Genomic DNA, 25,410 nt, shown 5'->3' with positions numbered 1-25,410 from the left:
TTTATGTTCTTTGAAACCTTTATTTATACAGTTCATGTTGTGTGTGACAACATTACAACCTGCAGTGAACCATTATCCCACATAGTATCACTACTGAAGTCCTTCAGCCTCTGCACTGTGAGCCTAGTATCTACAGATGTGCATGAACGTTGGATCACCACTAAAGTATTAGGACATGTACCACTCTCTGGGTGGATTATCATATTGTTTGTATGCTAGAATGAAAGTACACCAAAACAACACTTTCATGTTGTCCTAAGGCTTCCAGAGGAAAATAAAGAATAAAACCTGAATCTGACCAATGGCTTCACTTGTGTCGGCTCAACACTAAGGTGTACAGGATGCTTAATGTATTGTTACTATTTCATCGCTGACTTATTTTAAACATTTGGCTCACTTTCAGCTCATTTTTCTTTCATTTGAGACAGAAATTCATGTAAAGTAGCATGTTTTATATCATTGTTAAAAATGTGTGAACATGAAAAACAAATCTAAATGTAAAAGTTAAATATAAAATGTTAAATAGGTTGCAGTGTAAAGCTAAATGTTTAGAAATTATACAAAGCGGGGTTGTTCAGCACCTGTCGATCACCAGATTACACATTTACATTTAGATTTATTTTTCATGTGTACACAATTTTAACAATGATTTGGAACATGCTGTTTTACATTCATTTCTGTCTCAAGCGAACGAAAAAAATAGCTAAATGTTCAAAATATGTGGGCTATGAAAAAATGACAGTTTTTACATTTGGGACCCCATACAGGTGGATCGGGACCCATAAGTGGGTCACGGACAGCTGGTCAAAAATAAATGAATACTTAATGTCTCTCATGCTGGATTTGTCTTTTATTTCAAAAGAAACCTTTTTTGACAGGCATGCTGTGAAATGCATGTTGCACATGAAAATATATAGATTTATGTTTTTAAAAAGATTAAGTGTTTTCAACAGCTAATTTTGAAAAACTAAACTTGGTCTGAAGAGTTCTAAAAAACAGAAGAGTGACAAAATGTGGGTTCCAGGGTGAAACCAGTCAAGAACCCCTGTTCTACAAGATATACGTAACTGATGTGTTCACCTCTCAGCTCAATGTTTGCAGATATTTTCCCCATCATTTTATTTGATGAATATCAGGCTCATCACTAGTGATACAGGGCTACATATATAAGTGAGTCACACTTGTTTTTTTTTTAAAAAAAAAAATACTAACATGTTTGTCTGTTTTTATACAAGCTCAATCAACAAGAAGCGTACTTTAGTTTATTTCAATTCAAACATACCAAAACTCTCAGCTGCTGTAAATAAGAAACACCAATTAAAAACATTCTTCTGATTTTCCTCCTTCATGTTGACAGTGATCTGGTGAAGACCCCCCACCCCCTAGTGTGATTTGCAGTGATTATTAGCCTAGTTAGGGGTTGTTAAAGATCGTGCATGTCTGGAAGCACTTCACCCAACACACAAGCCCCAGTGTTCAAACCTGGATTAAAGGAGGACACCTGCACAGGTTTCCTCCCTCACCCGTAGCAAAACCATCAACTTCAAACCAGACACAAAACCTGTGATTGGTGGGATTCAAACACTAGCGAACGCCATACATTCTTGACAGTTATACATGTGCAATGGAAGCTGAGACAGTATATTAACCCAACCACAGGTCAGATAAACATTCATCAACACCAGCTTGATTTAAGCTTCTCAATGATGGGATGGAGCTACAGTAGTAGCCTAACGCTACACATGTACACAACAGATACATCAATTACTTTCACAAGCTGGATGGACACAGGGAGACTTTGCAAACTTAGTGAAACACACAAAATACAATGTACATATTTACAATACAAGCCTTGTTTTTTACAACTTAAACCAAAGCAGAATAACAACAGTAATACAAGCATTTCAACCACATTAGTGGGTATAGTCTTAACATCCTAAATAATTTTGCTGTCTTATTTCAGTTGTGATTTGCTTTTTAGGCACATTGACAGTTTTTACTCTGCATCTCTCATACATTGGCAATTACAGTCCAACATGTGTCATCATGATGAAGTACGTCCATTCATGAGTGTCAATTCGAGGATTTCTTTTATTGGTTATTGTGTAAATCCCACATAATAATTTTAACAGCAAGATTGCCTCATAAACCTTGGGTGTCCTTATGATTGTAGTTTTTGAGGAGAAATGCTTGCTAATCCCATTATTATACTTCTGTACATTACGCTGTTCTCTCCTGGAAAGCTTCGCATGTGAGACCTTTCACGTGTTTCTAGTGGGAAAACTGAGCAGTAGCATACAGGACATGACCAACTCTAATCCTAACCCTAAATATATTGATCCAAGGACAAAATGCAAATACATTTAACCTAAGTATCCATTACTGTCATCAGATACTGTCGTTGTTTCATGCGTAGTGTACAAATGCAGGTTTTCTCTCATTTTGTGTGTGCAGTGTGTGTTCTGATACCTTTCTTTTGCATTTTAAGATACATTAGCTCTGCTCCTGGATTGGAAACAGGGATTAGCTTTCCACTATGATTTGAGAAATACTGATCCCTACAGACCAGGAACACTTCAGTCTGTCACTCCTGATCCTTAGACCTATTTTTTACATCAACTTCTTTCGCATACTGCTTATTTATTCCAATTTCTGTCAAGATTATGAGTCAATCAGTGCAATTCACTTCACTTGTCACTGTTAATAATGTTACAGGTGATACAATCCTAGTATGTATTATTATGGAAGCGCAGACTAAACATAAACTGGAATAGGGAACCACATACACTCTTCTTCCTCTTGTGCTGAACTTGTTATCTCTTCACAAAATTATACCTACTCAGCCTACATTTCAGTCACATAAAGAAAAAAACACAAATAATATAATGTCAAACATAGGGAGGAGAAAGTGCAAATATTTTGGCGCAGCTGGATTTTCTTGTCGGTTTGAAAATTGCTGTGACCTCAGTTCCCTCTTTTTCTTTCCCATCAGCAAGCGTACGATGCCTTCCCTCTGCTCTGGTCTCAGCTCCTTGATCCTTTTCTTCTCACACCAGACGTCCTACTGGGATTACAAAGACAGAGCGAATGGCATAAGCAAACAAAAACGCCACTGATTGTTGTAAAATATCACATTATACTGACCACGTTGATTATATATGTTCACATTTGAAAGTGCACATAGGAGAAACAATAACTATTTTTTTGGTTTTCTTTTAATTGTGTGTAAGACTTTCCACAATGTGGAAAAAACAAGCCCTATCTTTCCAATCATGTCACACCAGTATTTCTGGTAGCAAAGCAGTAAACTGGCCTCATGCTCATGTGGATGATCACTGAGGGATACACAGTAATTTCATTGGTGGTGGCTACAAGATCACTGCTAGTAATCGAGTAAGGTCATTTTCACATCTTCTGAGATAGTGTTTATTTCAAAGTACCATATGGATTTCCCCCACACCACCCCCCAAATGATCTCATCATCTGTGCATTTGAACTTCATTAGCTGAAAACCAATTCAGGGTAAAAATAAAAAATAAATCAAATTTTCTCCCCAAAATTTTAGCAAAAACGTTTATACACAACAAATGTCTAAGTCTGTCTGTTTTAACAAAAAAGAAAATGTTCTGACACATCCATGGTCAGTTGTGGGGGCAGCATCCTAAGCAGGGAATCCCAGATTTCCTTCTCCCCAGCCACTTCATTCAGCTCTTCCTCCAGGCCAGATAAGAGACATAGTATCTCTAGTGTGTCCTGGGTGTTCCTCAAGGTCGCCTATCGGTGGATTGTACCTGACCCTGAACAGCTCACGAGGAAGGCTTCCTAATCTGGTGACAGAGCCAACTCCTCTCGCTCCTTTCAATGTGGAGGAGCAGCCACTCTACTGCAAGCTGAATGACCGAGCTTCTCACCCTATCTCTAAGGGGGAGCCCACCAAGGAGGAAGCTCATTTCAGCCGCTTGTACCTGCAATCTTGCTCTTTAGGTCATGACCATAGGGGAGGGGAGGAACAAAGATCGGCCAGCAAACAGAGAGCTTTACATTTGGGCTCAGTTCCCTCTTAACCATAAAGAAACATTGCAGACTACAACAGATGCCACAACAATCCACCTCTTGATCTACTGCTCTATCCTTTTCTCACTCAGATGAACTACAACTCCTTTCCTCCACCCTAACCCTATGCAGCCTAAAACAAACTTGTGAGCGGATATTTCAACCTTCAGCATTTGTTTGTAAGTCTTTCCGTTTTCCGGAAGAAATATCTTTGATTTATTGATCTACTGTGTTTATCTCCATCATAAAAGTGTTAGTTATCATCCCCAGCAGCAGGTATTGCATTTGGGAAAAACAGATGTCTCAGGAGAGTAGGATGGCATTTCTTATTTCTCAGATTGTTTTGTCCTGTGTTCTTGTTTGGTTTAGTACCTTGTAGGGTTTGATCAGAGCTCAACAGCGTTATTATGTAGCTGTATGAATGAAACTGAGTCTTGATCTTTTGTAATGTCCTTTCCTTTCAGTAACAGTTAGAATGCATAATCCAGAACTGGGCCTGTTACTCCAAGAGAGTCACATTTTTTTAATATGACAGAAAGTAACCTTAAAGGATCTAGTAAACATGCACTATTGCTCCAACAGCCCTGTCCGTCTTTCACTCTATGTGGTAAGCTCTATTTCCTGAGCTGTGCAGTGGGACTAATTCCCCTGGTTGAAGTCATGTTTGTTTTCCTTGTCAGCTCAGATCAACATCTCTGTTGTAGGTAGCACTAATGAAATGACTCTGCAATTACCTGTCCCTCCTTCTCAGTCAGTGAGAACACTGCCTATCCACGGACAGTTTGGCTCAGCTCAATGTGAAAAGCTGGGACTAATCTATGCTGGGACCAGCCAATAAAGACATTCTGGGAATTATTTCTACAGAAGAAGGAGGAGAGGACGTAAACACAGTCTGCAGTGTGCATGATGCAAAGAGCCCGCAAAGGTCCAGTTTGTCAGTCTGGTTAATGTCAGTGTAAATAAAACAAGTGGAGATGAGGGATTGTTTTTGGCTCTGTGAGGACAGGATTCAGGTTTTTCTAATGGTTTTACATCCTGCTTAATAATGGCTTTCTTTCATTCCTGTGTGATGACAAAAAGTTCCAGGACAAACTAGAGAGGAACACGGGAAATCAGAAAAGATGCAGAAAGGAGATGGTAACACTTTACTTGAAGTTTTATGCATAAGGCTGACATTACGCTGTCATTATTATGAATAAGGTGTCATGAAGGATGTCATTAAGAGCCATTCACAACATTATGACACCTTTGGACCTATTTTGGCATTTTTTGGGTAAGGTTGAGAAATCTTGTAGGGTTAGGTAGAGTTAGGGTTAGGGTTAAGGTTATGGGTTTGGGGTTAGGTTAGGGTAATGAAGGGTTAGGGGTTAGGGTAATGAACGGCACTTAATGACAGCCTTAATGACACCTTATTCATGCTAATGACAGGTGTCATGTCATAACAATGGCAGTGTAATGTCAGTCTTATGTATAAAACTTCAAGTAAAGTGTAAGAGAAGATGTGATCAGAAACACCAAAAGTATGACGATGTGAGTCTGTTTTGGTCAATTCAAGCCTCGCCCACAGAATTAACTTTAATTGGCAAAAAACTGCCTCAATACTCCTCCGCTGACAAAGAAACAAGACAAGTTTGTTCTAGTCTCTGATTTACTTTGTAGAGCTTTTCACTTGGTCTCCCAGTTAATTCAGATGTCATACCCAATTCCAAATGCACATGGAACACATCCAGTCAAATGTCCAACATTGCAACAGTAATGATTAAGTAAATGCAGAACATTGCCATGTTTTTTACTTTTCTGTCCTGTCAGTGTTTTCTCTACATTCACACCTAATGCTCTACAGAACCATCACTGGCTTGGAGAGACAGCACAAGGAGCCACATAAAGCTGTCAGAGCGTTAGCCCCCAGCTCCTGAGCATGAAGAGGATGAATTTAGTGACCAGAACAAAAACAACCGAGCCTCCTCCTCCGCTCGGCCAATGCTGAAGCTGTTTATCCTGGCAGGCATGTCCACGGTCCGAGAGCCATGACATTACATCCTTCAGAGCAACATGTCTGCAGGCACATGCAGGGAGCCAGGATAAACACATGACCTCAGTGATGAAGAAACCCAGTGGACACAAGCTGCAGCACCAGTGAGACCAGTATTCACTCGACTCGGGAGATCCCAGAAGAGTAGAATGAGGCAGAATGATGGATAAGGGATGTGTCAGACAGATGAGAAGATAAATAGGTCTTAATGTGCTTTTAATACTCCCTACCTCACGCTGTGAATAAAAACAACACTGAAAAGCCAAAGCCATGACCAGAAACTACGACTTAGTAGGTTATATGCACTCTACCAATAATCATGTTGTTTTATTTGGAAAAGCATTATATAAATGGAACCAGCCATGCCTCCTCAACCAGAGTTTGATTAAACAGCATATCAACACCATAGCTAGGGCCTCCAATTTTCCGTGATCGCAGAAAATTGACGGAAATTATAGAATGCATTTACTGCAATGGAAATGGTGATATTGTTATTATTTTTCAAATTATTATTATTATTATTATTATTATTATTATTATTATTATTAATGTTATTTTTGGGACAAAATCAGGCAAAAATGCCATTATAGAACTGAAAATGTTTTGGGAACATATCACGCATATATGCGTAATTTGTCTTTGTAAACAGGTAGCCAGAGAGATGGAAATGTTAATTCTCGCATAAAATTGGGTGTGATATGACGCTATATGATGGACTTCACCTTTTCAAATGCAAATAGCTATAAGACATGGACTAAATAGAAAGTGATAGTAAAATCTTTTTTTTAATCTACTAGTTAATGATCGTATAGTTATGATTAGAGTGGAATATTACTCACACTTATTCAACTTTACACGATACACCAACTTGCATTCATACTGACTAAAGTTGTCGTTTACAATGCTGATGCCAAAGTGACCTGCGAGCATGCTCCCTTTGCAATGTCATCTGAAGCTAATATCGTCACCAGATTCAGTATTTGATTAGACTTTGACCAGTCAACACGTCACTGATTGCGCATTGTATAAAGAATCAGCAGACAACTGTTGACTGAATTAACACTAGGTTGTATTCTTAAACTTTGCCTTAACTTGTACAAGTTCTGTTAAAATGCATCAGAGACATTTTCACACTTTCGTTCTTTAAAAGCAAATTTGCCAATAACAAAAGTTTACGCTGGAAGCCTGTAATGACGTCTGATTAGGGAAAGTCAATGAAACTGTATTCAAAGAGTAACTAAACCCCAAAACCGCTTTTGTTCCTGCTGAAAACAAACGTTTGTAGTTATGAAGTAGTGTTCTTGATTGATCCTTTAGTCAAAGTATTACAATGGCGTATTTTGTTGTGAAAATGTAAAAGTGACTGTCCTCTATAGGTTGAAACCTGGCAATTACAATCTACAATGCTATTGGCTGAGAATGGTGTTTTTTGGTGGCTGTTAGCCCCGCACCTCCTATAAGAATGTGCACCTGTGGACTCTACAATCTGTGGTGAGTAGATCAGATTGAGAGTTGTGAATAGAGAGGTATAGTGAGTGTTGAGTAGCTAGTTAGCATAGCATAGATTGTTATTTGGAGATTTTATAGTATAGACTGCCCATAATGAAGGCATGTTGTTATTTCCCCTGAGTGGCAGGTCAGCAAAAAACGTGGGATTATTTACCCTTTAATTAGGGATTTATTCTCCCAATGTGTGTAAGTCCAAAAAGCCACACAGCGACGCTGTTTTTGGCTGTGTGCTATTCTCCCCTTGTACTTAAGTCAGTCACTGCGCACCCTCATCCCAGTTACGCACTGTGGGTGGAGCAGTCCTGAAATGTGGGTGTACCCATTTAAATCTGGCTTTATGCGCATTCTCCGGTGTGCGTAAGTCCATTTCCTCTAACGCGCTTCTAACCCTGGAATAAGTGCAGCGCCCCAATAAGGTGAAACTTTATATTGCACTAGAAATATGGACTTAGTTACATTTGAAGCCACATGGACTTGTGCGTTGCGCAGCAGCAGCTGTGATCACTCAGCTGCTGCTGCGCGATTAATTAAAACTCTGAAAGATGCAGACTTCTGTCCACGTTGGTCACAGTGATTCAACTATTTTCATACTATGTTCAGCATAAAGTCACAGTTTGATCCACTACAGAGTGCCACAAGTTGTCATATGCAGATGAGGATGGACCAGAAACTGTTCCCACACATATTTTAATGAGGCTCAGCTCAGGTCGTTTTAAGCAATTTATATTTAAAACTGCGTATTATGGAAGACAATAGTTCTGTTTCACTGCAAACATCCCTCTGTATTAAAGCAGGACGCTCTGCGGCCGGGTTATTTCCTCATATCTCCAGCGCATCTAACAAAGCGCTTAAGTCCAGACGGAAGAATAGACCCCAAAATAAATAGCTCATTGTTAAAGAAAATTGCTGAGGCTTTAAGACGTTACATCCTTTTACCATATGCTGATTGGTCAGGTTGAAACCGCACAACTGAAGATTGATTTGAGGGTTTTTACCCACAGTAGAGGGATGAAATGTGGTGATGGTATAAAAAAAGACTGGGCATGAGAATGGATTGATTTTGAGGTTATGGTGGTTTTCTAAAGTCAAATTAAAAGTGAATTTAACAATATCTAAAATTGAGATGTACTACTTTGATGAAAAGACTGATAGAATTTAAATGTGGACCAACTTTTACGTGTCTTCTTCCTCTCCAAACAAGTTTCCAGAGTACAGTAGTATTTTAACTTAAATAGTTCTTAAAGGTTAAACATTTTTTAACACAGAATATTCATAATGATGAATGTGACATTAGACTTCAGCCTTAAGCAATTAAAAAACAAAACAATTTTGGCTTTTTTGGTGCAAACATACAGTAGATGAAAATATACCTATTGTTTTTATTGCCTTAGCACGAACAAGTAGAAGCTCTATTGATGAACACAGTATGCTCACGTGATGGGAACGGCCTTGCAGAACATTGAACATGAGAAATAGAAAAAAAATTCTGCACTCAAATAACTTCAGTATTATTATTTTCAAATATGTGAATACACATTTTATATTATATGAGTTTTAAAGCAGAATAACTAGAAGTTTTTAAAATTTTATTGCAATTGACTGGGAGGCGGGGCTGAAAAAGTTTGAAAACCACAGGTCTACACTAATACATACATATAACACAATACTGGTGAAATAACTGTCAGTGGATTACACATTGAAAGCCAACTACAGCCCCTAAACCTATATGCTATGTTAGTAAAATTAGTTTGTCTTACTGAACAAATTTGTCCCTTGCCTTGTCCCGTGGTTCCCACTTGTCACTGAGCTGCCTGAAGACAAAAGACACATTTTCATATACCACAGTCAAAAGAACATTCTGAAAACATCTGAACATTTCTCGCATTTTTAGACACCCTGGAGAGCAGAAACTAACCAAAAACTATAGCTAACAATTCAAGCACATCATTTTTTTCTTAACATGAGCCAAAAGTCAAGATGAGTATTCACAGATTTCCTCTGAAGACCAGGTCAAACATTAAAGTGAAACACCAGTCTTCCCTGAATATTAAGGAGTCAGTGTTGAAAAACACATGGCCCTTCAGCTAGTGGCCAATACATCTGTTCATGATATGCACCAGTCATTTTATAGTCATTAACTTTTAAATCTCAAAACAAGATAAAACTGCTGATTTTGCCATCATTAATTCTAACAAGCTCTAATACGCTTTTTTTTAGCTTCTTTATCTTCTGAATCTATTATTGTCTCGCCTCTTTGTTCTAAAAGGAATAAATGCAGCCTCTAACTCTACCATTGTTGCTTAAAAACATTGTTTTTCTTCTCTTACCCTCCTTGCTGACGCCCAAACAGCCTTTCAGCTCTTGCAGTGAAATGGTTTTGTCCCTATTCAGGTCACAGTAGTCGTTGAATTTGCGTGCACACTTTTTGGGTTTGGCTTTCTTCTTTAGGTACCTCTTGAAAGGTTTTTGTTCTTTCTTGGTGATGTCATTACTACCGTTGATGTCCAATTGTGCAAAGTACCAGTGCACCACCCTCTCCTCTAAAGTCTGGCTGGGGTCAGGCTCTGCAAACCTGGACGTTAGAGAGAGAGAGAGAAATTATGAGCGGAAAAGTGTGTTTTAGATAGAAAGAGTTAAAGTTAAATTACTCAAAAAACAGACACCAGCACAGGTATAATCTAAATGGTTATTTAAAAAGTATATATTTTTAATGAGAATATGAATATGAAGTAAAACATATTCAGTAAAATGTATTATCTTTTTCTAATTCAAAATGTTAAATGCCTTGTACTTAAAGTGCTTTTAATGAAAAATAATCTGAGTTTGCAATGTCAAAACATTTTTAAATCATTTTTTCCACCTGCTAAGCCCTGTTTGGGACACTCCCACCCTCTATAAGAGGGAGGCCGGATGTACAGTTCTGTATTCAAAATAAGCACCTGTTCTCACTCGTCCGAGCAAGAAAGGTTGTCTGGTGAGACATCGCACTCATATTACTCATAGAACTGGGGTTATGTAAATAACCTCAGTTCTATTTCATAATATATAGAGAGATGTCTCACTATGGGACATGGCAGCTCTCGTACTGCAGACCAGCAGCGTCTGTTATACATCAGGACAGTAGAATTTGCCCGTGCCACAATAGATGAAATGGAACTGACAATATTCAAACAAGTCAGAAATCTAAATAATAGATTCTAACCGAATCTTCACTTTAAATTTCCTACATTTTGTAACCAATTTCTATTTCATTAAGGGAAGTATTAGGTAATAATTTAAAAAAAAACTTTTTAAAGGATTTTACAAGAAGTTTTAGTTTTTTCAACAGTTTAACATTAAAAATGACTGCAATTATGCAATATATGTGTTGAGTTTCAGTTACACAATGATTCATGTTTTTTCTGTATGTTTTCTGGATGGTCTAAAGGGCCCCCGGACCTTGAGTTTGACATATGTGTTGTAGATTTTCACAACATAAATAAGCAAAATAACCCTTGGATACATTCATCATCATCCTCAGTCATAATAGGCTGCTTACCTCCCACCACCAGAGGGAGCTGGTGAGTTTATGGCCTGCACCATGTCCGTGGTGAGGGCGTCTAACAAACTTGTAATGAATTCCACTTTCCTTCCCTCTGGACAGCCTGTTACACATCAAAACAATAATAAAATGTTATCCCCCCAAAACAAATGTAGGTCATTACTGCGCACGACAGCTCAAGTGTCCCAAAACCACAACACAACAGAAATAAAATGTATGAATTATGGTGGGGAAAAGAATAAGAGTAGGCCTGTGTGATTATGGATGACAACATCAAGACCAAAAAATCTATAATTAATATTTACAAGATGTTTTAGGGAAAAACTGAGCTAGGGACAGGATTGTGCTGTGATGAGGGAGCTTTGTGGTGCTATGCAGACCTGTTAACTTTTACTATTTTAAACACCTTGGGTAGCGGTTTTTAACTGCCCAGATGTATGGCTTTAATTGCATGCTAAACCAGTGAAAAATGTCCGCTCTTAATTAAGTCTCTTTAAGCACAACTTCAAACACAGCTGCTTATTTAGACCATTTTTTTTTTTTTTATAATTCTGCACATTTTTATCCATTCTCTTTAGCCCATCCCCTCCTCCTCTTCTACTGACCACTCCCTCGTACCCACGTCATTTTTATTATTTGGTACAGGTTTATGCTAGCTCAGGGCGACATGTGGGAGGTTGTGCACTGCGTCACCAGGGAAATACAGTTGGAATCAACATCTTTGAGGAAGCACTGCCTTGCTGTGTCTTATCCAAGCGTTAAATTGAGTAGTTATGAAGCGTAAGCATGGTTACATGCATGATGCAGGGGTACTTAGACCGCAAAGCTGGCACTATGTTAAACAATTGTTATTGTTTATTCATTTGTGTTTATTCAGCAGCTCCTCAAGGTACTTTTAGGGTGTGTTCATATGTTCAAAAGGATGTAAAATTGAACTTTTCTCATATAAGCTGCATGTAAAACCTGTGAGTCAAGTCCACATACAGTTGATTTCATTATGAATAGGATGCAACATTAGCCTTAGTGATAAACTACAATAATAACCAAGCTACTGGTTTAATATGATCTGAGTTTTTACATAATATGAGGGAGTGTTTCTGTGTATTGAATCGCTATACACTGTTCTGATGTGTAAAATACGATTATAGGACTTGCTCACTGCACATTTGCCAAAATTAAAAAAGGGACAATTGCCAAGTGCCAAAACATACTAAAATATTTACTAATCATAGGATTTAATGCTTAAATGTGTTGTCAGATGAGAAAAGTAGCAATACCTGATTCTTTGTATTGCCAAAGTTTGCTTCCTGGTACTGCAGGCAGCTCATAAGAGGTTATTTACAACAATTACTTACAAATCTTTGTATTATAAATTATACATCTTGAAATTGGGATTGTACTTCTATCAAAAAAGGGATAGACTCATTTCATGTGACGTATGCATACTAAACTAGGTGCATGCGCGCGCAGTCTCGGTGCAAAACAACCAGAGAACTGCATTGCACTAGCATCGGCACGCGACTGAAACACTATTGTTTTCGTATAAAAACAACACAATGCCATCCTGTCGCGTTGTTGATTGCACAAATAGGAGTACCAACAATCCAGGACTTAAATTTGACAACATACCGGCTGGTGGGGAGAGAGCGCTGAAACATTCCGGATAAGGTAAAAATCAGCCGGTTTATGACAGAAATAAACAGTATGAAGTTGCCAAATAACCATGTTACGTTTGTTCAGAAGTGATCGTGTCAACGTAATCGCTGCTGAGGCGATGGTGCAGGGGAGCAGACGGAGCGCTATCTCAGTCTGGATCCAGTAAAAAGTGACCATGAAAATCTGTAAAAGGACTGATATGCAGACGTGGGACAGTGAGGAGGAGACTTAATGTATATATGGAAACTCATACATTGAAACTGATCAGAATACGCGGAAATACACGAAACCTTTTGTTAACAGGAGTACAGCAGCCCGCCTACCTGCCCGTTCATAACAAGTAGTTATGTATAAGCATCTAGGGACTTGTATGCTTTTAGGTTTTCTTTTGTATATACACTGGGTTTTTCTATCAGATATGTATAGCTGGCCATTGAACATCTGGTCAGGAGCGCACATCAGATGACCACTCATTTTCAGGAAATACTGCATGGGTCCCGCAATCGTTCACCTGTACTTAAAGTGAGTTTCCTTAAATAAGCGGCCGTGTCCTCAGATGACAGCGGATCATTCATTGAATTTTTTCCAATTTTTCAAGCGTCACATGTGTCAACAACAACATGGTGGTGCACGCATGTCAGTCACGTGTCTCATGTTTGTCAACATTGACATGGGTCTATATTAAAACCATATTTAAGATTTTTAAAACTCCTTTAAAAATTGACTGTTTTGTCTTGAAGCCACCTTTTGAAGGTGTAAAGTAGGGTTCCATATTATTGAGTTTAGCAATGAGACTATTATATTGTTAATAGAGACCTGGATAAAATCCAGGAAACTGTCCAAGTTATCCCAGTTTCCTTTATTTTGATCCCATTCCAGCTATTGTAAACAGAAGGACCTGATTACAGTCAGACTTTCAGTTTTCCTCATTTTGACAGAGGTTGTACTAAAACTGTGTAAAATCAAACCTGTTCACACACTACCCACTGATATCGTTCTTTACCATGAGTCTTGAACTGAACAAATAAAATAAATAAATTGTTGAAGGTGAAATAACAGCTTTGTTGTGACGGTTCAACAGTACATTAAAAAATATGTGCACAAAGCTTCCCGTGGTCTCCAACACCCACAGCCTCCATAAAGCAAGCCACACATCTGCTGCGCAGTCAGAAATATGCTGGACTCTGTTAACTTACCAGATGGGGATTTAAGTAAGAGTTACAGTGAAACCTTAAAGGTATAGAGAAACATAAGAAAGTGAGCAGTATGAGCAGTAACAAGAGAGCACGAGTAAGAAGAGGATAGGACCTTTGCTTTATAGGAAAAGGCTGTGATCATTTTTACCTTACAACACAAACTGGGTTTACATGAGCTTGTAACTTTTACTTAAAAATCTAGACGTGCCGCTAAAAAGTCTATAAATTCTAGTTCAAAGTTTCACATAAAAAAATCTGACAGTTTTCAGCTGCAATGTTACATTTTTATTAGTGGTGGGACTCGATTAGAAAAAATAATCTAATTAATTAGAGACTTTGTAATTTATTAACCTTGATTGATTTAAATAAATGGCATAAGAATATTTGACATGGGAAGCAACATTTTTCCAATTTAAATTGGTATATCACTGAATCATTTAAGTAATAATAATAATCATACATCAATTTTATATAGTGCTTTTTTGAGGACTAAAAGTCTCTTTACAGAATACAGAAAAATAAAAAAACAACAAAAAAACATAGTCATCAACATCCCCCGTCAGATTGGTTCTCATTATAACTCACAACCTTTTCCTAAATATCCTAAATCTAACTTAGATGTATACATAAGAAAATTTTATCACATCACAGTATTAAATTACTAAATATCTGAAACGTTTTCTAAGAAAAGCTGTCCCCTTTGAAGATAGAGTAAAACAAGGGGAAAAGGTCAATAACTCTGGAAGAAATAATTGCGCACTTCTCATTTTCAAACTCCATCAAGGTATTGATACCCTGAAGCCACACACTGAACTTAGTAATGTATCTTAAACAGTTTCTGAGAAAAGCTGTCCCCTTTAACCTATATCCCCCATCACATTTTTTGTGGCGGGGGATAATAAAGAAATAACAATAAAAGTAAAAGAAAGGTAAGCTATATTCATGCTTTTCCAGATTTTTTGTAAACTTTCAAAACAAATTTTTTTTTTGTGTATAAAACTAAAACTGAACATTAAAAAGGAAAAAGTGTTAAGCGGCGTTGTTTTTTTTTTTTACTGCGTTATTTTCCTGTGGTGAATGAATATATAAATACCAGCCTTAATTTTTATTGATAATTTCTAGGATGTTTCAATGTGACTGTATCAATGTATGGAAGGATGTCGCCCCAAACACAAGAGTTGGGGATTGCTTTATTCCCATTCAGTCATTTGGGCACAATGTTTGATTCAACTACAACTCAACACATGAGCGGATTAATGTATAACAACACCAATTATAACCCTATGTGAATGCATCCCAACAATCAGGCCTTCAAAGACAGAAGAGAGAGAGAAAGTGAAAAAAGAACTGGAATTGTTGTAGCAGAATCTAATTTTAATCAGACGGGAAATCATTTAAACAACAAAAAAAAAAACAGGTAGAAGAAGATTACACCTGTATGCTGCTTTAAGTGGTTAATTCTGTGTTTTTTTTTACTGTGTCATATTAAAACTTTCACACGTTAAACTTTATGTGACTCTAGCTCAGTCAGACAGCAGATGTAGAACAAACCTGTGAGATCTCTGCTTTGGAAAGGGTCTTCTACGTCTGAAATGCGAGAACGTGCAGCTCCATCGCATTCTGGCATCTGGTACCTGTTAGAACAGAGACCAGCACAGAAGCTTCGACAATCATCAAAAAATAAGATTAAAAAAAAATTCATTTGTGACGCTACCATGGAACACTAACAGTTTATTTTATTATTATTTTCTCTGTCAATATAAAAACAAAAGATTGCCAGACCGGTACTGATACGTGGACCATTTGGTGCCAGGCCACAAAAAAAGACAAAGCTTTAAAAAAGGAAATGTATTAATGTTTGTGTTCTTTGCATTTTATTTTGAAAAATTGCTACTTCCGCTTGTGCGTGCATCGCATCCACATTTGACTCAGTGCAGAAGTGACATTATGGTTCATTGTCTTTAGAATAATGGTATCACCTGGTGGAGGTTCCAGGAATGGGTCGCCCAGTGTCCACCAGAACACACCAGCAGTAACCTGTGGACTGGTGGCACTGGACAGCCTTGTAAAGGCCCCCAGGCCCACAGTCAGGGATGAAAAGGGCCTCTCGTGGGTTCTGCCGAGCATCGTCCAGGGCGTTCTGTCGCTCCTGATCACAAGAAGGAAGTTTCTCTAAAAGCATAAGAAGCAAACTTAAGACAGAGACAAAGGGAACACACATTCTTTACTTAAAAAAGACGATGCTGTAATACGTAATGCATTTGAATGATGGATGAAGGGTTTCTCAGTGCTCATTCATGTCATTACTGATGGAAACTGAATGGTTTGATCATTTGTTTGCTTGTTAGGGATTATTTCAACATTTAGGGTTGCTTTCTTTTTTTCGCTCCAACAGTAATTTCGGTTCACATTAAAGATGTTTGATATTGTCCAAATTCTAATTTCTGATATTAACCAATATATACATAAACCCTTCCCTTCCAACATAACTGTAGGTCACATTATATACATTTCCATGGAATTAACAGATAAACATATTTTCAATGTGATTCCCCACTGGGTTTATTCCATATAAAACATCTGTGAACTACAAAGAAAACTAATTTAACCTTAGTTATGGGAAAAGAGCCATATTTATTTTCAACACATCTTAAGTACAACAACAAATCTTTCAATATTGCTGGGTAAAATAAAAGCTGTGTTTTGGGGCCTGTCCTATAAAGATGGATAAATATATGCGGGATGTCTCTCCATTAGCAGGCTTCACCTAACCAAACATTCTCCGTCAGAGAGAAGCTGTTCTACGAACCGGAATATCAACACATTCACTTAATGGCGTTGACTTCAGACAGACTATGTACATGCTCCAGTGGAGGGGGTGGAGACTGCAGTGACAATCAGAAAAACCGTGCAGACTTATGTCACAATTGAGGAATAATTCTTTCAAAATACAAAAAATTAAAATAAATAATTCAGACCAAAAACAACACAGGAATTGATGACTGTTAATGCTTTAAGTCTGTGTGAAGCAGAAATAAATGTGTGTTGTGAGTTTGTCACACCACAGACACATGTGCCATTGACCACTGAGCCAAATTTGAAAGATGAAAAAAATTGGTCTCAAAATCATGGAAAAACAGGCACTTCTCTCTGCTCTGAAACGCTGGGGGCGTGTCAGTTAGAGGCGTTGGAAGCACGCCACGAGCGGGAAGGACGTCGCCTCCGTGTATTAACCCTAACCCTATGGGAGAGAGCAGTGTGAAAGAAAAAACTTTTTCAAAAACCACGAGGTGTCAGCGGAGAGGTCTTCTCCGCCCGAGTCATGATATGTTCATCCCTCCTGATTAGAGTCAGAACTGCGTCCGCGAGAGGGGAAAAACAAACTTGCGGTGCAAAAATAGTGCTCAATTCATTGTAAATGTGGCACCAGCGGACGCGTTTCATTCCCCCGACTCGGAATATGTGGTTTGTTTTTGGCTAGAGGCCACAGAAGTTTGGTGTGCTTCAGCAGCAGGGTCAGGTTTATGCTAATGATGGCTCTGTTATGTAATGTGGCTATGATTTCTGACCCGCCCATTAAATCCTGAACACAGAAACAGTTTGTGAAGCCTAGCTCCACAGTTAAATTATAAATGGTTGAATGGCTTTTTACATGTTTTAAGGAACACATTTATGACCTACAGTATTTAATGTGTTCAGAAGAAAATGGCTGAATTTGCTTTACACAGAGTTTAAATTAGTGAGATTATCTAATATTAATTCATGGGAAAATACCAGACACTGTGATCAGTTTCACTTATACAAGTTTGCAACAGCGGCCCAATGGCTGTTGATTTCTAGCTTTAAATGCTGCATACTCAGTGGTGTGGTGGTTTCTTATGGTGAATAAGGTAGTGTTTTGTTTGCAGCTCCACCAGGACTTTTTTCCACGTTATAGGAATTACAAATTGCGATCCTTTGCTCTCTTTTTTTGTGTGCTACTGTCGAACTGCCGACATGCTAAGCTAACCTGCCTCCGTGTCCATGAGTGTTGTTCTCCTGTAGCAGAGGCATGCGCACGCAGGCACATGCTCACATGCAGCTTCAGAGCTTTTAGTGTATTTGTTATCTATTTACACGTCTGGAACACGGCGCAGCGTAGCGTTCCAAAAGTTGTGTAATTAAATACACTGGTATGGCAGAATATTTAAAAAGGAATATCATAACAAAAATATATACCAGTATTCGGTATGAACCGGTATACCGCTCAGCCCTAGCGTGATATGAGGAAATCCAGATTCGTAGTACAGGCCCTTTAAATATATTTTTCCTTTCTAGGTTCTTTTCTAGTGTTGTCGGTTTTTTTTTTTTTTTTTTTTTTCAAAAAAAAAAACACATACAGTTTAAGAAAGGATAGCACTACATGCAGTATCAACCTCAAACAAATGCAAACATGGAGGAAATAATATATTTTGGTTGAAAAACAATAATAATATTAACCAATATTACATCTTATGGCAAATATTGACGGATAATATAATTCATCACACTTTTCCAACTTGCACAATTGGCACAAAGTGACAAAAACTTAACTTTTATTTCCATGTGTTTTATTTTTTAGTCCAATTTCTCCATATCGTTTATCACTCTTGTGCGTGATAAACTCAATGTGCTCAAATGAGTTTGAAGCCTAATCAATCGAGGTTGCATAGACGATCTCAATGTTGATTTATTTATAAATCGATTTTTTTTATAAATCACACTTGGCAAAGTCACTGTTTTCTGATGAAATTCTGTGTTCTGTTAGATTGACTTCCTATCTTGGAGGTTTCATTCTGCTTTGTGCTCAACACTAGCAGGAATTAGTCATTTATACAGTATATTTTCTTAAAATTTTGATTATTCCTTGTTTGTATAACAGATATTTGGTAAACTGATTAGCATATAATGATGGCATATCCTTTTCAGGCAAAACCTCTTTGATTTTATCTTTTCTAGTGTGTCTTTTGAATGAGGATGTATAAAAATTGTGTATATCATAACTTTACATCACTTTTTCTTTCTTTCTGAGTTCCCCTCTGCCCCCCCCCTCGCCTCCCCTCCCCTCCCCCCATTTCCAAAAGTTCTCTTCTTTGCTTCAATTCAATGGTTTTCAGCTGTGGAGTAATCGCTACAATATTGTCTCTCCCAAGTCGGTTTTCTTCAAAACAGCGGGAATAGTAGAGAAAGCGTGTCGTGACAAATCGCTGTTTGTCCAGATGCAGCTGATGTAATTCACACTGGAACAACTAGACAATATAAAGCCAACCTGAGGTTGTAACTGATATGATATGACTTATTTGTAGCCCTTCATCCTTTACTCTGCATAATTACCGGAGAAATAAATCTGTTGTTTGATCATTTATCTAAAGTAGTTTTTAATTCCACTTTTTTCACTCAGTTTTCACATAATAATACAAAAAAGCATCTCTGCTTTACTCAAGAAATGAATCGCCTCATGATTAGATTTCTAAGACTCCGTGTAATTGGAATAACTGTGGCATGACTCAACACAAAATAAAATTGCGGTCTTAAACGTCATCATATCAAATGTACGACAGAGCATTTAACAAAAATAATAATAAAAAAAGCTAAAATAAGAAGCTTGTCATAGGTTATAGACAGATGTGATCGGGATTAAAAAGCCAGATTTACAATTATTAGTTAGATTGTTTTAATGGGTTCACACCATATGCATCTATGGCTTTAGAAAGCACAATAAAGCTGTACTGTTGTACTTTAACTGACATTTCTTTCTGAGCACACTAAGAATGTGTTACATTGGATTTCTGAGTTGTGTTTTTACGTTTTTATTCAGACTTTCTTTTAACTGTTAAAACTACTTATCATATGACTTTTAATGTTACAATGGCTCTTGAAACTTTCAATATTACATGTGCTCTTTTCTTTTTATCATCTGTACTTTCATTGTGATGTGCCTGAGTTTTTTTTTTTTTAAAGCGCTGTATAAAAATGAAGATATTATTGGTTTTTTTTTTTCCAAATATTATCATTATTATGTGTTGCTGCATGTCTGCATGCAGGCATGTGTATAGAAGTTACATTTGTTTTCCTTACTTCTAGCTTCTTACTTCATCAACGTTCAGTAAAGAGTTCTATCACAAATTCATTTTTGTTCAAAGATGTATTTTCAGGAGAATAACACATGTAGGTAAAAAGAAAAGAAACAAACGGCTGTTTTGCAGCTCTTCTGAGCTTTAATAAAAAACTTGGAAATGAAAGCCCTTCAATCCTAATACACATTCACTCTTTCTCAACCCTGAGTGCATTTACTCGCTGACTCAGTACAGAAGCGTGAAAGCCGTCCAGCTGCCCAGAGCGAGGCCGATGTTTCAGGGCATAATTGAAAAGGACACGGAGAAAGCTAAACAAATTACACCAAAGGAAAGAAAGCAAGAAACCTAATCCTAGTGATGCAGGACTGTAGTCAGATGGTAAAGCCTTTCTTTTATCTTAAATCAAATGTTTTGAGACTGGTTACACTCGAGGCCAAGTTGACACTCAATGTTCAAACTGTTTCTCTGCTATTGTTTTCAGATGCTCATAAGAAGAACACATGGTCAATAATTCATCCTGAGACAGCATGAAGACAGTGTAGAATAGATAGAAAGGGAGATCACTCATGAATGTGGTTTTAGTTTACTTAGTTTAGTATAGTGTGGGCACTTTGTTATGTTTTCCACAGTAAATATTAAGGTCAATGGGCTGTTAATTAGTGAGATACAGATGCAGATCTCCCAGCCTTGTGTTTCACCTTAACTATACTTTATTGTGGTAAAGCTTCACTGCTATTTATTTTGGTGTGTTCTGCTTCTCCATAGCCTCTAATCATCATTTGGAAGTATGTCTCACACAAATTTTGCACGTCTCTGAGTAAAAACGCCCTGCCCTCACTCACTCTTACATATAGCTGAGGGTCAATAAGCGGTGAAAACGCTCTAGGATTCGTTTTCCTGGAAAGTTTGTCTCCTTTGGGTCGGTGTGAACAGGCAGACAAAGACTGGAGTGGATCAGACAAGCAAACATTCAGCTGCGCTCTCATCTCGCACCAAACACAGGAAGTATCAAAGATGACATACAGCGCACGGATTTGTGGGTGGGCAGGATACTGGCTACGACCCAAAACAAAACATCAAAAACACCAAAAGCAGAGCAATTTGTTGCTGCTCCTTTGTTGAATTTGTAAAAGAACAGGTGGAGAAGGCTGAATTTTTTGAGTACGCGCTCACTTTGACCAACAGATGTAATCTCAGTAATACATCCTGGACAGAGCACCAGTCCATTGCAGGGCAATACACACACAGACAACGACTCACACTTCACACTGCCTCCTTCAGGCAATTTACAGACTCCAATCCACCTTACAGTCATGTTTTTGGATTGTGGGAGGAAGCCTGAGTACCTGGTGAAAACCCACAGAGAACATGCAAACTCCACACAAGGTTTGAACCTTCTTGCTGTGAGGCAGACACGTTAACCACTACTCCACTATGCACCTGCTGCAAGCACAAACTGAGCAAAATCAAGGTGATAAAAATATGGGAGCTCCCTAAGATGACAGACACAAACAGAAGAACTGTGTTGCCTTGTAAATGTTATGTTGGCTGATAAAAGCTGTGGATAGAGGCTGATGTGACCAGACTGGAAACATGGTAGAGGAACTGGAAACCGGAAACAGTTCGTTTTTTGGGTTTTTTTTTTTTAAAGTTGCTAGTAGGGTCTAAAAAGTTGCTAAATATACCAACAAAGTTGCTAAGGTAGCAGTAATGCATAGCATCTCTCTCCTTCTCAGTCTATACCTGTATCTGTCTGTGTGTCTAAGTGTCCTTGGGCAAGACACTGAACCCTAAGTTGCTAACAGTGGTCGACTAGCACCTTGCATGGCTGCTCAGTCCCATTGGTGTGTGAATGTGTGTGAATGGGTGAATGAACTGATATTGTAAAGTGCTTTGAGAGTACTTCGATGTGGGGATAAAGCGCTATATAAATCAAGTTCATTTCCCATTCTTTGCCACACTGGTAACATGGCCTCTCCTCTCTTAAAGGGTCCATGTAATATTCACAACAGAGATATAAAAAGAAGAAGATGGACTTCTGAGTTGAAGAACTATGTGCTTCAGACCTGCCCTGAAACATGCAAAACAACAGAACTGACTGACACTTGCTGTCCTTATGGAGAGAAAAGCCAAAATCTGCACATGTTGATAGTGCCTGTGTGGCATTTTGCACCAGGTTTTTTTTTGAAAACATATCAAGGATTATATGTGTAATACCATTTGAACAGAAAATGTCAAGACCATAGTTTTAATCCATATCACTCAGCCCTGGATGTATATTTCAAAAGAACAAAAAAAAGTGCATTCCTCAGGACACCTAAATCTAAAACCTGGGTAGGAATACAAAAATGCACTTTCCCATTTTCAGATAATTGCAGAACCCTGCAAAATCTCAGCCCAAACAATGTGAGACTATATCTTCAATAAACGAGCAAAATCAAGGCAGTTTCATTTTGTTACCATGTTTCCTGGTACTGGAGCTGTTTTGCTTATTCTCCTTGTAAACCAGTTGTTTTATCCACAACGGTGGAGCAGTTATCTCTGCAAGGACAAAATGATAGATTTATACATTTCAGTCTCAATGAAAAATAATCAGTTCACTCTGAGGAGAGAAATAAAAAAACAGCTCCAAGGATTCTTACCATCTCCCTCAGGTGGTACGTGAGTCTCCATTGTGGGTGTAGACCTTAATCCATCATCTGGGTTCAGAGTGAGAAAGAAACGGAAAGAGACTACCATTATTGAGGTTAATACAATCTACTCTCCAGAACTGTTGAATGGTTTGGATTTGCACATGGTACGGCCATGACAGACACACGAGCTGAACAACATCCATTCATTTTGCCCAGACTTCCCTCTCACAGACAACACAAATAACAGGACCCCCCCCCACACACACACACACACACACACGTCAAGAAATCACAGCAACATGAAACTACAAGATCATCACATTAACCTCATACCAATGTTTTACACACATTTAATTAGCAGGACTTCAAAGTGTGTCACCTATAATTCCATGACCCGTAAGTAATAAATGCAGTGGTAGCTTAGTGGTTACAGAAGTGGGCTTGTAACTGGAGGGTTGCAGGTTTAAATCCACTGTGGGCCATCACTGTGGGATCTTTAGCAAGTTCGCTACACCTAATTGCTTCCAGGACTCTCTTGAAAAAGAAATTATTAATCTTAATGAGACGTTCCTGGTTAAATTAAAAAAAAAAGTTTAAAAACATACATTTTAAACAATTGCATTTGTCAATCCAGACCAGCTCATTGTGAGTTTTACTGTGCAAAAGTATTTACATCAATAAATGAGTTTAAAATTATTGTCATTAATCCCATTTATCATCTTGAGCGCTGTCTTAAATAACAGCAATTTCAGAAAATAAGAAATATTGTTCTTCTTGGATGATATCTCCCTTTTGGCACTACTTAAAAACATATATATGTATTAGCTGAAGCATCAGCTAAAGAGTTGCATCAGGACAGGAATCATTATAACAGCCAATATCTATGAGCACTGTAGAGATCCATCCAGCTCCAGTCCCAGAAGAGCCTTGGGAGAAGACAGAGGATCCATCAGTGTGGTTCATCGATTCTGCTACTACAACCTCAGTCATATATATATGTACAGTATATGTAATTTCTTCCCTTATTGTTCAGCTCCTCTCTGCATTGCCTCTATCACTTAGGAGAAAACTGTCCCCACCCTCAACTTCAAGTCTTGCAAGCATGTGTCTGTTGTTGATGAGATATTAATGAGGAGGAGGAACGGGTTTGCAAGAGAAAGCTCAACGCTGACTTATTAGGAGATGATTTAGATTTCATTCTGATGCTGTGCAGAAGCAAAATGCCTCTGCAGAGAACGCTGACAACAGACGCTTACTAGAAGTTCAAGTATGACTAATCTTTTTTTGTCCAGTCTTTCCAAAGTTCCTCTCTGAAACAAGCCATGGTAAAGACCACACTCACACATGCTGTCCATTATAAGATTGATTGTGCAGCAGGCTGTTAATAACAGTGACTGTGTTGCATTTTTGCACCAGTGACTGAGAATTGTCTTCATAGTAAAACTAAAGAAATAAATATAGAGATATCATTTGTAGTTAATATCACCCAGCACTGGTTTATGAACACTATCGGTCAAAAGTTTAAAAACACCCTAATTTTTCCAGTTATTTATTGCAATTTAAATCATGCAAGTCCAATAAATAGCTTTAAATGATACAAAGATAAGTACTGAACAGCCAGAAGTTAAAAAAAAATGTTTGGTTACCCAAAACTTTTTCAGGGAACACAAAGTGGGTTAACAATGTTACGCTGTTCTGCAGCAATGAAGGTTGAATCAGCATTGAAAGCTGGTGCTACAGATTCCTTCAGGTGTTCTAACTTTTCTTGGTTACTTCCAACCCCCTCAGTCTGCATAAAAGCAGTGTTAGAACACACTGTGGTACCAGACCCTCATGAGCATCAGGTGAACAGTATTGTTCATGGATTCCATCATTTCTTTTTCAACTTAAATTTCTTATTTGTTCTATGCTTTCATTTCAGAGTGCAATGACACAATAAACTGAATAATTTTGGAAAAAGTGTGGTGTTCTAAAACTTTTGACCGGTAGTGTATACAGTACATAAATGTATATGTTTACAGTCTGTAATTGTGCCTCCTCTCCACACACAGCTATAAATAGAATACTTCCAACACCATTATGGAAATAAAGAATGGAATAAAACCTGTGCAAATTTTTATAATATTTTTTAATTTAAAAAACAAACAAATCAAGAGTGTAAACATAAAAAAGAATAAAACTTATTTCTCTCAGAATAAGTATAGAGTATATAAGCACTTATGTGCTTATATATACACATAAACCATCAAATTAACTAAGGGAAGTGCAAACAAGATTTTTACATTACTAGTTTTAAACCATTATTATTTTAAATAAATGTGGAAAGACAAACAAGATTTATGTTGTAGTTTAAAAATATAATTCATGAAACTATATTTTTTTTACATTTTTTACTGCTAGCACACGAATAAAAAAGTTAAACTACCCAGCTATATGATAAAGAAATATGGGCGTCCACACACAGCACACAAGTGAAACAACACATTATCATTGCATCTGTTTATTCATTTCCAATTATTTTTATTTGTCTTCAAAATTTAATTTTTTTTTCTCAAGGTAGATGGTTAATCTTTCTTTGCACAAATCATCTTTTAAGTACAGTTATTTCACCAAAAACATAAGCTCAGGTGTGCCCTTAATAGTTAATACAAACATTTGTCAGGCTTAAAGATCACTAAGAGTGTCAGCTTTTTTT

General features: G+C 37.7%; 1 protein-coding gene across 4 annotated transcripts in view; it reads right to left on the bottom strand.

The window, feature by feature from the left end:
• Positions 1-25,410, bottom strand: part of smoc1 (SPARC related modular calcium binding 1) — a 58,614-nt gene continuing 33,204 nt past the window's right edge. Inside the window, exons 7-14 of one of the 4 annotated variants that reach the window (XM_028438704.1) lie at positions 22,725-22,814; positions 22,543-22,623; positions 15,967-16,159; positions 15,539-15,621; positions 11,133-11,238; positions 9,922-10,166; positions 9,352-9,405; positions 1-3,064 (exon numbers count right to left, since the gene is read on the bottom strand). In XM_028438704.1, the coding sequence (XP_028294505.1) occupies positions 3,048-3,064; positions 9,352-9,405; positions 9,922-10,166; positions 11,133-11,238; positions 15,539-15,621; positions 15,967-16,159; positions 22,543-22,623; positions 22,725-22,814 (869 nt within the window). In that variant the 3' untranslated portion in view covers positions 1-3,047. The remainder of the gene's footprint in view (positions 3,065-9,351; positions 9,406-9,921; positions 10,167-11,132; positions 11,239-15,538; positions 15,622-15,966; positions 16,160-22,542; positions 22,624-22,724; positions 22,815-25,410) is intronic. The other 3 variants (XM_028438703.1, XM_028438706.1, XM_028438707.1) reach the window with 3 other exon arrangements.

The sequence above is a fragment of the Gouania willdenowi genome, chromosome 22 (genome assembly GCF_900634775.1).
Source record: "Gouania willdenowi chromosome 22, fGouWil2.1, whole genome shotgun sequence".
NCBI lineage: Eukaryota > Metazoa > Chordata > Actinopteri > Blenniiformes > Gobiesocidae > Gouania > Gouania willdenowi.
The sequence above is the reverse complement of the archived record's forward strand: the minus strand, read 5'-3'. Positions and strand labels throughout refer to the sequence as shown.